General features: G+C 46.2%; 1 protein-coding gene across 1 annotated transcript in view; it reads left to right on the forward strand.

Moving 5' to 3' along the window:
* Positions 1–5,383: 5,383 nt before the first annotated feature.
* Positions 5,384–16,086, forward strand: part of LOC147890791 (protein kintoun-like) — a 30,895-nt gene continuing 20,192 nt past the window's right edge. Inside the window, exons 1-7 of the mRNA XM_087389834.1 lie at positions 5,384–5,423; positions 6,044–6,179; positions 6,271–6,366; positions 6,546–6,668; positions 6,902–7,028; positions 7,164–7,349; positions 8,648–8,846. Coding sequence (XP_087245960.1) covers positions 6,138–6,179; positions 6,271–6,366; positions 6,546–6,668; positions 6,902–7,028; positions 7,164–7,349; positions 8,648–8,846 — 773 coding nt within the window. The 5' untranslated portion in view covers positions 5,384–5,423; positions 6,044–6,137. The remainder of the gene's footprint in view (positions 5,424–6,043; positions 6,180–6,270; positions 6,367–6,545; positions 6,669–6,901; positions 7,029–7,163; positions 7,350–8,647; positions 8,847–16,086) is intronic.

Consider the following 16,086-nt stretch of genomic DNA (forward strand, 5'->3'; position numbering starts at 1 on the left):
TGATGATGGGTTCTTATAGAGGTTGCATGGAACAATATAGACCCTTCTTACAGGTCATGTGACGGGAGGCACCACTATCCAACACCCATGAATTAGTGGTTGAAGCTTCTTGAACTGAGGAACACTCTTCCTCAATGACCAAAAATAGATCCAACTCTGCTTTCGCTGTGTTAGCTATCTCTTTCCCCTTATCTGTCTTCTTCAGGATACCATTCTTTTCATCTTCTTTCTTGACCCAAAAATCTACAATCATATGGCCCTTCTTTTTGCAGTAGAAGAATTCTCCCTGAAACTTCTTCTTGCCACCCTTCTTCTTTTTGTCACCACTAGTAGAGGACTCACCTTTGGTGGAGGAATCACCTTTGCCTTTCGCAATGGCAGAGAAAGTAGCATCCCCATTGCTGCCTCCATCTCGAGCTTTAAGCCTCAATTCCTCCTCCATAAGTAAAGCACCGAACTCCTCAAATGACAATGGTTGGGGTCTCACCTGAGTGTTAAGTGCTGTTACCAGTCCATCAAACCTTGGTGGACATATCCGGAGACACCGCCGAGCTAGCTCTTCGCTAGTCTTTTGTATCCTAGCACCAGCCATCTGGTCACATAGATTTTTGATTTGGGTTATGAACACCTCCGATGTCTCTCCTTCATTAAACTTCTATGCTGCGAGCTGATTCTCCAGGTTCTGGATCCTTGTCTAATTCCGCGTCTCATACTGTCTCTTCAATATGTTCCAAGCTACAATTGCCTTAAATGTATGCTGAATCTTCATGTGTATGCAATGGAGCCTTAACCTTAACCTTTTGCATGAGACTTGTAATTTTCAGCAAAGTTGATGACCGACACTATGGCATCTTCTAGGAAATTTGTCAAACACTCCTTGAATTGGGCTACCTACCATTTGTAAATAAAATTGTGGGTGATGAGTTTTGTTGCATGTTCCTTTGTCATAATCCACAAATTACCAACTTCCACTTGTTTGTGAGATAAAACCTTTATCTATTTCTCTTTTCCTGGACTTGTCTTGCACACCACAAGGTCCTCAAATTTCTACATGTTGGGAAGTCCACGTTTGCCACTTCAAGTGTGCATATTAGACTTTCTCTAACGATATTGCATTCTTTACATCATCCCATGAGGCATTTCAACTGATGGAATGGTGCATATGTCGGTTTGCTACAAAGACACGACTCCCAACAATTTTTGACACCATGATTAGAAACTACACCCTGACCTTTCTCTCTATCAAAGAAGTAGACACTACAAGAACAAAAAAAGGTGGCTCCATGCACACCAAATGATGAAGATCGAAGATGGTTTATGACATCTTCTAAGTATATCATTTGCATGTGTTGAATGTAGCAACAAGTATTCCTATCCTTAAGCTTCTACAAAATATGATTTGAACTCCTTGAAACTATGTTGCCCTACAATGACATCAAGATACATTGATTTGAACTTCAAGAAGAACTATGTTTGCAATTTAAGCTATGCATGAGGATTTCTTAAAGCACATTAGGATTTCTTCAAAGCACTAAAGAGAACACACAAAAGCACAATAAAAAGCACTTAAAAGAATAATAGAAAGCATATGAAGCACAATAGAAAGCACCATAAAGCATAATAGAAAGCACATACAAGCACACTACAAAGCACACAAATGCATATAAAAGCACAATAGAAAGCACATTATAGCAAATAGAATGCACACAAAAGCACAATAGAAAGCACATAAAAGAACATAGGAGCACATCAAAGTACAATAGAAAGACATAAAAGCACATGGGGACTGCTTAACATCATTAAAGGGAGTACATAAAAGCAATATAAAGCACATTAAAGCACAATAGAAAGCACATTGAAGCACATAAAAGCACATAAGGACTGCTTAAAAAAGCACTAAAGGGAGCACATAAAAGTGCAATAGAATGCACATTAAAGCACATAGAAAGGACATAAAAGCACATGGAGGCACATAAAAGCACATGAGGACTACTTAAAAGCACTAAAGAGAGCACATAAAAGCACATTAAAGCACAATGAAGAGCACATAAAAGCACATAGAGGCACATAAAAGCACATGAGGACTACTTAAAAGCTCTAAAGAGAGCACATAAAAGCACAATATAAAGCTCATAGAAGCACATTAAAGCACATAGAAGTGCATAGAAAGTACATAGAAGACATAAAAGCACAACATACAAGCATATAAAAGCATAATAGAAAGCACATAAAAGCACAATGGAAAGAAAAAAGCACATAATAGCACAGAAAAAAGCACATAATAGCACAATAAAAAGCACATAAAAGCACATGATAACTTTTTGAAAGCATATGGAATGCATATATAACTATAGAAGAGTATTCAAAAGCATGTATAAGCACACATGTATAAGCACATTAGATGGAAAGCTCATATAAGCATAGATGATTGTTTAAAATCACATATCAACACATGAGGAGTGATAGCACATAATACTATTTGAAAGCACAATAGAAAGCACATGTAAGTCCATGAGGACTACTTGAAAGTAGAATAGAAAGCACATAACTTTGCAAATATTAGCATGATAGTATAGAGATGAATTACTTGCCCATGAATCCTCAAGATAATGAGTCGGATGTTTGATGCATCACTTTTGACCCAACACGTTGCTGACGTATATCCTTTTTGTTTGGAGACACATGAGTGTACTTTGTCCAGAGCTCAATAATAAGTTCCTTCACTTCCCTCTCAAAAATGCTCTTTGGAGCCTCATGTTTGCATAAATCCAAGGAAGCTTCTCTCCAACTTCATTGCATGATAGGATATCTTGGACATGATGAATATTTTTTAGATATCCAAAAGTCTAGAGACTTGGCCAATGGATATTTCATTGTCTCTTGACAATGCATTCAACAAGCAAGTGAGATTACTTCTTTTGACAAAAAGTGTGTCACTAGATTTGGGATTCTTTAGGATTTACAACGATTCTGTTAGAGCTGAATATTGCATTTTGCACCGTTGTATACCTTGTGATGTGTGGGTCATGCAACACTTGGTCTGTTACCTCAAAATCCATCTTCTTTGAAGAGGATGCTAATTTCTCTATATAAACATCACAATATTTTCTATGATTGTACTCTTAGTTGTTTTATTACACTCATCTTCTTCATTTAACTTGTTTTTCATTCTTTTTCTCTTATCCCTCTTCCTTGCTCCTTCCCAAGCCCTTATAGTCTTCTTTTTTGGGGAGTTGAAAGATGCCATTGTTATAGCATATGTACATCCCTCTCCTTGGCTCACATGATTTTGAAGAGAAATACTCTTAGATTGAATCCCATCAGTCTACAAACCTAGTGCTCTAAGAAATTTTAGGTCCATGGCCTACCTAGGATCTTCCATACCTTCATCAGTAGCATCTTGCATGAATGTGAGCTCAAACTCATGGTCCAACGTGGTCAAACTCAGAATCCCATTAGTCTGGATATCCAAAGGTTGCCCAAGACCCTCCATACATTCATCATCTACTTCTCGCATGAAGGTTAGGTTAAAGTTGTGCTCAAACATGGTCAAGCTAAAGAATTTTGGCTAAAACTACCCTATCTTTGAAACCAGCAGAGAAGAAACAGGAGCTTCATACTCAACTACATCAATAATCATTATAGGCATGCTTGACTTTGAAGCCCCCTAGATTGGCTTCTTGAGAATTGATTGTTCTTCCCTATGTGTTTCACCACCAATGCAACTTGAATAGCCTTTACACTTACATACATTGTGCTCTATTGTGTCAATAGCTCGTGACTAATGAAAGCATTCAAATCACAATGAAACATTTTCATCGCTATAAACTCACTTGATTTCCCATCCACCTTATTGTTGGACCATACCATCCAAGTCATTGATATTGGGAATAGGCTATATATAGTCAATGAGGACCTGATCTGGAGCTTTGCATGTTGCCATCTCAAAGCAATTCATCATTGAGACTCTATTTTTGGTTACTCCTAACATGGATCAATAAATAATCCTATTACTAGGTAGAAGGAACTCCTCTAGTGGGTTTCCTTTGTGTTATTGAGATAGAGTCATACCATCTCGCTATTGTGTGCCATTTGGACGAACAAGTAGTTGAACTACATCAAAAGATCGATGTTTGATCTTTGCAGTACACCATCAGCCTTGTCGAGCAACCAAGGAAATGCAGTGATGGGGAGTTCCTTGGAGATAATCTAGGCCATCGTGAGTCGAAAAGGAATTGGCAAAAGCTAGTGAAGGAAGCGATGAAAATTGGTGAAATCTAAGGAAACAAAGTAGGCTAGCATTTTGATACTAGTCTCAAAGCAGTGAAGCTTTCTTCACCATTTCTCTTCTTTTTAACAAAAGTCCAATTTAAACCATTAATCTTCATGATGAGGGATTAAGATGGACATTGCTTTTACCCACAATGCGTCATAACTCCCTTATTGATGAATCCAAGACAGTGTTATATCTTCTCCATAATTTTTAGGCGAATCCACCATAAAATAAATGTTGACCAAGGTTGAAGGTATATTAAACCTACCAGCTATAATGTTTTAATTCTTGGGATTGCCAATAATTGAACTCATGTTTCTGAACCATTATAGCTTCAACTAGTGTCATTTCTATATATTTTGTGAATCTCCAAATGCAAAGTCGAAACATTTTCAACACCTTGCCATAGGATCGGGGGGGAGGGGGGGTTTGTTTGTTGTGTGCTGTGTGTTACATGAAGAGATTCATTTCATGCGTGCATATGGAGGCCATTATTGAATGAGGGAAAGAGAGCTTATGAACCATCCATACAGACTCTTTTTGAGTTTCCATCATATGTATCCATTTTTCTAAGAACCAAAACATATATATTTTCATTGTATTAATAAAACTTAGCAAATGCCATAAACCTAATTAGCTCCTTAGTTAATGCATAAGGCATAGGTACCATGTCCATGAGTTCATTTCATGAGGTATGGCATGAGGTAATTTGAGCTGATAGAATGGGTGATAGTTGCTTTATAAACCCACAATGAAAGGGAGCCACCTCCATAACTAGATTTGATTAGTTGTTGGTGGGAGGTCATTGTTCATTAGTGCATAATTAAGACTGTAGATATGCCAATTCCTTCATTATAAACTAATGAACAACCTACCCCTTAACCTACAATGGTATCTTAGCCATGGTCATCCTTTAGACTACATGAAGTGACCAATCCCACTAGTTGATGTACATGGGTGACCACAAGTTGAAGCCAAACAATGGTATCATAACCAATCCCACTAGTTGGTCCAATCCCACTAGTTGATGTGCAAGGGTGACCACCATGAGAGCCTTCCTTCTTTCGTGGACCTTATGTATTATGCGGTGGGAAGGCATGCACAAATCAAGCTTGTGTTCGACAGTCAATCATAGTCATGCATGCACGAGTGGTGTGATTCTTGCTCTCCTCCATTGCCCTTCATCTTTGCAAGTGTGGTACTTGTCCTTAAGCCCTAATGAAATGGTGAGAAAATGGTTTTTATGGGAAAAACTAATTCCCCATGTTAAATATCATATTATTTGGTGAAAACATGTCATTTTCAACACTCAAATGTTTCACAAGGTCTTTTTTCCCACAAAACCATTCATCTCAAGAGCTCATTTGGGAGATAAATGGGGCAAAAGGGTGGGGGGACCTCATGCCGCATTGGCATTAAATTTCCCATTTCTGCACAAAACTACCACAATGTCATAAGACCGCTAGAGGCCATCCCTATAGTGCGGAGAATGAAGGTGCTACACCCTCTTCAAAAGGTGTTGTGAGAAGGTGTACAGGATAGAGAGTCGGCCACATCACCACCAGATAATTAAAGAAGGACTGGGGTACCCTCGGGGACCCCCTAGATCATTGTTGGAAGGTGGCCCTCCTATTGCAGGAGACGGCCCTCATAACGACGATTCCATGGTGCGCGAGGCCGGTGTAGGGGGTCCATGGGGAAGGCCTCTTAGCCATATGAATGATGGGTCATCTGGGCATTCTTCCTAGCTTTGTGTTCAACGGTCAATCATGGGGTGAAATTCTTGCTCCCTTCTTCGGCCTCATCTCCTGCTTCGTATTTATGCCTTCCGGTAGCACTCCACCATAGCCCCCTGCTCTTAGCAATGGCTGAGCACGTTCTTAAAGACATGAACCTTTCTTCTCAGGTAAAGCCTCACGCTTTTCGCTCACTTGCAGTTACCTTTACCGTCGTGGATAGCATCTTCGTCTCACGAGGATTGTCTCCGAACGTTGCAGGAAATAGGAAGGTTCGCCAAGGCCATGAAGGACCCTCAATTTATGGACCTGCTCAAAGATTATGCAAAAGAGATATCAGAACCCATGAGTAAAGAGGTGAGCTTAACGTTATGCTGACTGCCTCTCTTATCGTACTTTGCTTGTATCTTCTCATGCCGACAGAAACTGGTTACAAAATGTGGATTTTGGGTCGTTTGGTTTTTGCTTATTTTGTTTTCAAGAAGGCTTTAAGGAAACATGCTTTTATACCCAAGAAGTTATTCACATGGTTTTAGGAGGCAGAAAATTACGTGAAGATGGTAGAAGACAGATCACAATTCTCAATGGACGGAAGGGAGCTCCTTATTCCAACTCCAGATTTATGTTTCAAAACGAAGAACAAACAGACAGGCTGTAAGGTCTGGGTCTATAATCTCAACAAATTTGGAACAGTCCCATCACGATTAAAGATCTCCTCATATTGATTAAAGATCTCCACCCCTCTAATGATTCCTTCCTTATCAGCTTTTTTCAGTTTCTCTATGGAAATTATATTAGAGGAGAATATCTCTATGGCTGTTCCCGTCTTTTCAGTCTTCTTTGTTCTTTACTCTTAGAACGAGAGGCTTATATATCTATGGAAAATTTGCAGTTCTTCATCAACGTATGCCATTCGGAGAAACTAGATCCACCACAAAGCAATGCGAGGGCAGATGGCAGTGGTGCGGACTGGCATATCCCATACAGTTTGAGCCCGATTCATAAGAATAAAGACAAAGGTTGGTGTGTGATCTTGGATGTCTCAGAAAATGAGAAGACTTTGTTCCTTAACAAACTTAAAGATACAAATGCTGAAGATAAGATAGGTTTACCTGAATGAGGCACTGGGTTAAAGAAGGAATCTTTCTGTGCAGCTGGGGTTGATTGTGTAGCTGTGGATTATGTAGTCAACAAAGACGTTTGCAAGCGTTGTAAGAAAAGCAAATACTTTAAACGGTTTGTTGCAGACACGGCAATAGACTCTGTTGAAAAGCAGTATGGGCTACAATTAGAGCGAGGTATATTAAACCGAAAACTTATGCCAGGCAGACTAAATCATTAAGTCTTGGAGTTCTTAATGCAGGCCACTCTTCCAGTTGTCAGTTCTGGAAAATGTACGATAACATATAGTTGAATACAATATGGGCTTTATGAGGCTGTCCTATATATGTTTGCCTATATGGAGTATGGTTTTAAAATTTTGTTTAGTCAACGTTGGCATTCAAAGTATGGTTAGGTGGTGATTTTTTCTGAAACATTGACTCAATATACTCTATCTTGTTACATACTAGGGGCGGCTCAGTTTTAAAGAGAACTGAATTGAGAGTGTTGCAATTTACACTATTCTAACCTCCCTTTTTATCAGTTGCAATTTATTCAATCTCACAGAAAACAAAACAGGAATGTGAATCCTCTCTCTCACTTGACTATTAAATCAAACTTCAGAAACTGATGAAATGAACCTGAAAGCTTCAAAAGATTTAACTTTTGGTAAAATAACTCAAAAGTGGGAACCGTTTGAAGGAAAATTGTAGCTCTCATCTCAAGCTACAAGATGGGCCACAGTACAACTGAGGCAGGTGCAAACACAAGGAGCCATGGGCTTTGATACTATGTTAGAGAAGGGGGGAGAGAACGAGAGGAGAGGAGTGCACACACATATTAAGCCATCGGCTTTGATATCACGTTAGAGAAGGTGGAGAGGAGTGGAGTACACACACCTATTAACTATACAGTACATTATAATTATGAATATATACAACTTTGTCCCTTATGATTAGTTTTAGGTTAGGGTTTGTCCCTCTGCCTTTATAGTCCTCTCTAGAATGTGCAATTTACACTATTCCTAACACTATTTGAGTTCTATTGAAAAATTAGTAAATGTGCATAGCTTGGTAAACACATAACAATTGACCAGCAACCTAGTCACTTATATTAGTATTTTTCATTTGGTGAATGAGTACAGTCTTGTCACAAGTTTTTGATCTTATTATTGGGCGCAGATATCTCTTTTCCCAAATTAAAATACAAAGGGTCTACAAACAACCCCAAAATGCTGACAATACCATCAAATCCGAAATCTGTGGGTGTTGGTATTACGTTAACTCCACCAAAAGCATCCTAACTTTTTTGCAAATGAACCATGAGGATTCAGTTTGGCGATTTGGCAAGAACCCCAGAACTAGAAAAGAGATATAATTCTAGCTCCTCATATAAGTAAATCTGTATACTTTAACTGTTTGATTTATAATCCACAACTTGATCATGGGGTTAAACAATGTGCCAAAAATGAACATTGATATAAAAATCAGCCAGAAGTTCTCTATTGTTTTAAGAGCACTCATTAAACCTAAAACAGATATTCCTCAAGGAAGGTCAAGCAGTTCAAATGAAGAGAACAACTTACCATCAAGAGCTACTGGCAAAATCGAAGCATGCTGTACTGTGAAAAGTGAAAATTTTGGTGAAGTGAAAGGAGACAAGAATGTCGAGGAACTACTTCTTGAACCATCTTTTGATATTATCTACAGGAACGGGTTGGATATTGGGGCATTTTGGTCAGTATGGAATTCTTCTTGGGTCAACACACACCCATCCTTTTAAATTTTATAATAAGTTTTGTGAGAAGATAATGATGAGGACAATAAAAACTTAAATATTCATAAATATTTTTTTTGGACGGCCCTAGGATTGTGCAATCTTTTTTTCATGATCTTATGTATGACAGTCAGCTCTTCTCACCTCTGAAATGGGCACCCAACGTGAGGGTTAGCTAGGCCCAAGCGTGGGTGTAATCCAGGTTCTAATCTAACGCCAAGACATGCAAAACAACCACAGATTAAGAAGGGGGGGCCTGGCAAGCTGACTTCCCAACCGTAGATCTAGTATAAGGATTGTCCTCCAAGCCTGAGGTTAGCCGCATTCATGACCACAATTCATGTCCCAAACCACAGGAGTCCACCAGTGCAAGTGTTCGACTAGATTAGGCGTAGGCGTGGCTCTCTTGTATCCCAAGGGGTCCCTGTAAATGAGCCCACATCACACTTAGTTGCGAGAGTGGATCCAAGCGAGCTTGACATTAGAGGGCGACCACTGCAGGAGGTCACCATCTATGGAAGAGGCGTTTTTCTCATCTAGTTGAGCTCCCCCGACACTGCCTCGACACTCGTGGAGCAGAGCCCCATCCTCCTTGGCCCGCATCTAGTTTACCTCTTTCCTTGGTATCATGGGTTCACAGTGGAGGACATGGATACGACACACCATGTTCCACGTTTTCCGGCTACGCTCCGCTTCCTAGGGCTCCCCAAGGAGTATCAAGCCATCCTCCCCTCCATTGGTCGGGCATTTGGCACAGTGCTCGAGTCCCCGCCAGAGTCGGCTACCTTAGTTCTAGCAGATGATGGAGTCCCCAAGATCAGAATGGTGGCTGAGAGCCGAGAGTCCCTCCCAGAGTTGATCCTCCTTGAGACCCTTGAAGAGGGCACCACACTTCGCCAGAGGGTGGAGATTTTCGGACTACCACGCCACTGTCTTCATTGCAGATAGATGGGTCAACTTGCCAAAGATTTCCCTCGTGGCCTCCCCCATGCACCTCCCCCCCCTCTCCCACAGAGTAGTCAAAGTCAGCAGGCCCGAGTCCAACGCCCTCTCAGGCAGGAGCAGCCAGAGTCTCAGACCCCATGGATTACTCCCTCTAGGTGAAAAAGAAAAAGAAACCAAGCAAGCAGGCCCGCAAGCGCTGCAGGCAAAGGACCAATCGCAGAGAGAGGGACAGGGTTGACCGAGAGGCCTCGAAGGAGGAACAGTAGGAGCCACCTCCCCCAGCGGCAGGGGCCATCGCGCATTCAGATGATCCTCTCGCTTCGGAGGTTCAGCCTCTATACCCACCCTTGTAGCAGTAGTGAGTCCCAAGAGCTCCAGATGCGGCGATGGCGGAAGCCGCGGACGTTAGCCCGATAGCGGCCGTCGCAGAGGAGCAGATCAGAGCCCCGACTAGCCTGAGCAGTAGGGGGGGCTTGCGGTCGTCCTTGTTCCTCCTCCTCCCCCTCTTCCTTTCCACCCCCCCTCCCTCTCCTAGGTTCCCCCCGCTCCCTGGCCCCCCCTCAGCCCCCCCTACTATGGTCACTCTCACCACCCGCCCCCTTCCCTCCGCCCCCCGCCGCCCCCCTCTCCACCTCCACACCCCTGCCAGCAAGCAAGGGAAAGATGACGCCCCCTTTTGCTTCCTCATCACAGTAGCCGGTCCGTTCAGGGAGGGATCCTAAGGGACGGGGCTCGTCCTCTCAATCAGCAACTTCCAACCTCCAGCCTGGGCGTTACCACGGGAGTTCTGGAGGTTAGGACCCTGGAACTATCTGGAGATTCCGGACTCTTAATGGAGGTAACGCTCATGGTCCTTCAGCCCCGGATGGGGGGTTTGATCAGTGATGTGGGATCTCAGACTCACCCCATTTGGAGATTCCAGTTTGTCTCCACAGGGTTGGAGAAGTGGTCCCCCGAGGTGTTCAATGCTATTATGGGAGATCAGATTACACGCATGATGGACGAGTGGATGGGGCCACAGGGACTGGATCTTTGGCACGCCCATGGCGCGGAGGTGAACTTTCAGCCGAGCTTCACACGCGAGGAGCCGGTGTGTGGTTTGGTGATAGGAGTTATCAGATTGCCGTTGGCGGCAAAGGTGGAGCAAGCATACTTCTGGCCCCTCCCAGAAGTGTGCGGAGCTGTTCGGGGTGGAAGCCTCCTTCATGATGAAGTGGGCATGGAAGATCGGTATTGACCCAGTATCCACCCTAGTACGTCGCCGCACAGACACCGATTACTCGCCCTCCAAACCCCTCGTCCAAACCCCTCGCAAAATCACACAAGGCAATCTTTCTAGGACAGGCACCCACTCACAGGAGAGCCTTATTCCCGACACCCCCGTCCTCATGAGGTGGACCATAGTGAGTTGGAAAGTACACGGGCTCCACAACCGTGTTTGTAGCCAGCCGTAGTACTTGATACTCCTGCAGGAGTTGCAAAGGGCAGTGGTAGGGCGGGCAGTGGACATCCTTATGATTCAGGGCACAATGAAAAGAACTGAACTAGGATCCTATAAGAGCCCAATAGACGAGACATGCAAGGTCGCTGGCATCGAACTCAAGGAAAACTAGCAATTAAGAATCCATGATGGTACAAACTGCATGATCTCGTCATTGGATATTGCTCCCCATTGGGCACCACAAAATAAGTACCTCATATTTTACGGGGGATGGACATTTAAGGCAGCCCTCGCATTCACCAAAAGGGGAAGTGTACGGCCTTGGAGGTTTCAGCCGCAAACATCAGACGACGCCATCACCTTCTTTCAGGGAGAGGTCTAGAGGAGTGGTCCCTCGCAGAAGGACGGAGCGGAGGGGTCTACATCTCAGTCTCACAGTCTTTGGCTCCAGAGGTCTACGATCAGGGTGAGCTCATTCCAGGACATGTAGTTTGGATGGGAGTTCGGACGGGAGAGTGCAGGCTTGAGATCCTAAACGTGTATGCCCCAGCGTGTAGGCAGCACCGCCCCGGCCTTTTGGAGGAGGCTGTTAGAGTGTCTTCCGGATGTTGACTCCTGGATTGTTGGAGGTGACTTCAACAACCTGGAGTTCGGGGAAGATAAGCAGGGTGACGCCTCTTTCTCTAAGATGCCAGCAGCAGAGCGTAGCACCTGGGAGCAGTTCATTTTCATGATCAGTGGCAGAGACCCGTGGAGAGAGCTAGATTTCAGCAGGACACCTGGCAGCCTCCTCTTCTCCTTTGGACAGAGAAGACACGATGGACTGGGCACTCCATAGAGGCATATCTATTGGGATTCTGGCAGGTACCATGATGTCAAACCACTCTCCAGTGGCACTTCACTTGGATCAACCCTGCCGAGGTCTCCCCCAGAAGGGGGTCCACATTCCAGAGGACCTCCTACAGAACGAGGAGATCCAGTAGGTCATGGCAGGGATTTAGGAGCAGTCAGAGATATCACCGTGCGAGGGTTGGGCTGCGTGGGTGGCCGATGTGATTCAGAGGATCAGTGAGGAGCTGCTGGCTCATGCCCTTAGGCGGAGGAGGACCCTTCAGGAGCAAGAGCGGGCTTTGAGGAGAGACCTCGCCTCCATCGAGAGGCTCAGGGAGCAGGACCTAGGTTCTCAGTGGCTTAGCGACCAAATTGAGAGCGCTCGTCTTGAGCTTCAGGACACGGAGTTGCGGCGGGCTGAGTTCTCTTACCAGTCCTCTCGGGCCCGGTGGGTGCAGCAGGGGGACAGGATGACGAAGAAGTTCTTTCCGACCACTGGGCCCCAATCGGCCGGCACACTGCTGTAGCGTCTCTAGGATTCGCAGGGCATCATGCACACTGACCCGCAGGAGATTCTAGACCTGACCACCGATTTTTACAGCCAGCTCTTTCATAGGGAGAGGATGACCCAAGGTGGTCTTGTGGCCCGAGATGTAGTCTGGGATCACGTTCCGACAGTAGTCTCGCAGGATTTATGTAGCTCACTTGAGGAACCTTTCACAGATGAGGAGCTCTGGGAAGCCCTCAAGGCTCTCCTGACCCAAAAGTGCCCGGGTGAGGATGGCTTGACTCCGGCCTTCTTCTAAAACTTCTGGGAGATTATTCCCACCCCTTTCCATTTAGCTTGCCATGAGATATTTGACACAGGCTTTCTCCCTCAGTCCTTGAGCAGGGGGTGGACTTGTTTGATCCCGAAAGGGGGAGATAGGTCAGACATCCGACAATGGAGACTGATCACTCTGCTTGATACTGCATACAAGATCCTCGCCAAGGTCTTGAGTTTGCAGTTACGGCCTCATCTTACCGATATCATCCACGACACAGACTGTGTTCGTCCAGGAGTGCAGCATCCTGGACAACATCTTCACGTTCTGGGAGGCAGTGGGTTGGTCCAGGGAGGAGTCACAGCCGCTGGCCGTCCTTCTCTTGGACTTTGAGAAGGCCTACGATAGGGTGGAGTGGTCCTTCCTAGAGGGCACTATGCGGAGATCGGGTTTCTCAGACAGATGGGTCAGAGGAGTTTCGACGCTACATGCAGGGAGCTCTAGTCAAATGCTTATCGGAGGACACATGGGCGAGGCCTTTCCTCTCTCTCGCTCGGTTTGCCAGGGCTGCCCACTCGCTCCCTTGCTCTTCCTGTTTGTGGCGGAGGCTTTGGGCTACTACTTGAGATCACAGGTAGCAAGTCTCATAGGGTTGAGGCTCCCAATCAGACAAGAGGAGGAGCTACTTGACTCGGAGTTTGCAGATGACACGGCCTTGTATGTTGAGAGCACCACAGTGAGTCTGAAGAGAGTCAGGGGCACCGTGGCTATCTACTGTGAGGCCTCAGGTACACTGATCAACTGGACAAAATCCATAGGTTTCTTCACAGGCTTTGAGGAGACATAGGAGATCCGTGAGTGGGGGAGGGTCTTTGGCTTCAGATGGATACCGCGGGGCCAAATAGCGAGATACCTCGGATGCTAGGTTGGTATTGACATTACAACAGAGCAGCAGATTGCCCCGGTCCTTGAGAGTGTTCGGCGCAAGCTTCTCTATTGGAGCTCAGCCAAACTCTCCCTAGCAGGTCATGCCTTAGTGGCAAACCAGGTCCTTCTTGCCACGGCCTGGTATATCGCCTCCTGCTAGTGCTTTCACAAAGGATGCATTGGGCAGCTCGGACGGTTGGTACGGAACTTCCTTTGGGCAAGTTCAGACGGCACGAGGAACACTAGAGCCCGAGTAGCTTGGCAGACTGTGATCATGCCACAGGCACTGGGAGGCTTGGGTATCATTGATCCGGAGATGCAAAGCAGAGCCCTTCTGGGCAAGTTGGTGGTTCGTGGCCTCACCCCACCTTGGAAGCTCCTCTTACAGCGAGGGCTTCTAAGGAACACCCCACGCACTGGGGGACAGTGGCAACCTTCACATAGATGGATCTTCTTGGAGGCCCCCCTTACGGGGAAGGGTTCCCCCTTGATGAGGAGCCTTCACAGGTTCTGGCAGAGACTGGCAGGGGGTCTCATTCGTGCTCCGCCCAGATGCAAAGAGGAGTTTGAGTGCCATCCCCTTATGTGGCACCCAGAGATCAGAGATCAGGAGGTACGTATGCTCGGACAGCGGACTGACATTGGTTGGGCACAGTGAGACAGTGATCCAACAGGGTCCTTTGGCCGTTGGAGCAAATTACCCATGGAGGCAGAGGCGAGGCTTGACGTCCTAGCGCATTTGCAAGGGGCAGGGCAGCGGATGGGAGAGATTGACTTAGCCATTCCTAAGTCCTAGTGGCAAGGACTTCACGTTTGGAGAGACAGCAGATGGTTGGGGCAGTTTTTCCAAACTGGTGTTCCCTTGAGGATGTTCATGCAGCGAGGCAGCACACACCCCGGCTTCTTTCGTGTAGGACCTGGAGGCCTACTCCAGCCACTCACTGAGAGAGACCCCGAGATGGATGGGAGTCTTGATGGGATTCATTGGCAGATGATCAGAGTGGTGGGACGTTTGGGGAAGGAGTGGCACATTGACCCTCCCAGTAGAGCATGTCACCCCTAGATGGCGCCTTTGGCTGTGGGAGGGTAGACCCTTGAGGGAGGTCCAGTGGGATCCGAGAGAGTGGTTCTGGCCTTCCAGGGGCGGCCTAGCCAAGCAGGTGGATGAGGTGCCCTTCTTTTCCTACACCACACGGATTGGAAAAGGGCTTCATATGGACTCGTCAAGGTGGACCCCCTCAAGGGAGAGGCATTGGGTGACCCAGAGAGTGCCTCTAGGTTTTGGACGCGGTTGTGGTCCAGTTTGCGGCCAAGGAAGATTTCATACTTCTTCTGGCTAACTGCCCACAGAGGCTTGCCCATCGGACTGTGGTTGGAGCAGATGCGAGTGGAGGGGCAGTGCCATTGCTACTCCGATGGTGTCTTGGAGACTATCCCGCACTGTCTATGGAGCTGTCGTAGCGCAGCGAGGATTTGGATGGGAACCCTCAGGATCATGACACGTATGTAGAGTCTTCAGAGAAACTACACCTGGGGGGGGATGGTGGCTTGGTTGACAGAGGGAGGACACGCGTTTCAGATTGATGAGATCTCCCCAGCCTACCGGATACAGGGTCAAAGCGTCCAGAGGATAACACTCCACAAGGCTGTTGGGGTAAAGGCACATTGCCACCCCTTTATTAAAGATAGGACACCTATGACTGTCTTAAGACAGTCATAGGGTAAAACCTAATCCTAATAAAACTAATGAGTTTGTGGTGTGGCTCATCACTTCACACCCGCACGTTTGAGTCTCTCTCTCTCACACTCTCTCCCTCTTGCTCTTCTTCCCCCTTTCCGGCCCTTCAACTGGTATCAGAGCCTCTCCTATCCTCACTCTCCACTCCCTAGCCCCTCCGGCCAGCGGGGCTGCAGCGAGGCAGAGCAGGCAGCAGCGCGAGTCAGCGGGACAGCGGGGCGGCACGAGTCAGCGGGACAGCGCAGCAGGGCAGCGCATCGCGCAGGGCAGCGAGGCGGCGCGAGCTGCAGCAAGGCAGCGCATCGCGCAGGTGCAGGCGCCATTTCGCGCGCCGTACATCTGTACACGCCGTACAATAGTACGGACGTCGGCCGTACATCCGTACATCGGCCGTACATCCATACGGGCAGCCCTCTGCCGTACAGTACGGACCGCCGTACGGACGCTGACAGGGAATTGTGCAGGGAGCTGCTTCCGAATTTTTTGCGTCAGGGAGGTGCATTTTTTTTTTGGGATCTGTGTCAGAGAAGTACATTTCTCCTGGGATCTGTACC

This window comes from Dipteris shenzhenensis, chromosome 18 (assembly GCF_047967505.1).
Source record: "Dipteris shenzhenensis isolate YYH24624 ecotype China chromosome 18, Dip_SZ_1.0, whole genome shotgun sequence".
Taxonomy (NCBI): Eukaryota; Viridiplantae; Streptophyta; class Polypodiopsida; order Gleicheniales; family Dipteridaceae; genus Dipteris; species Dipteris shenzhenensis.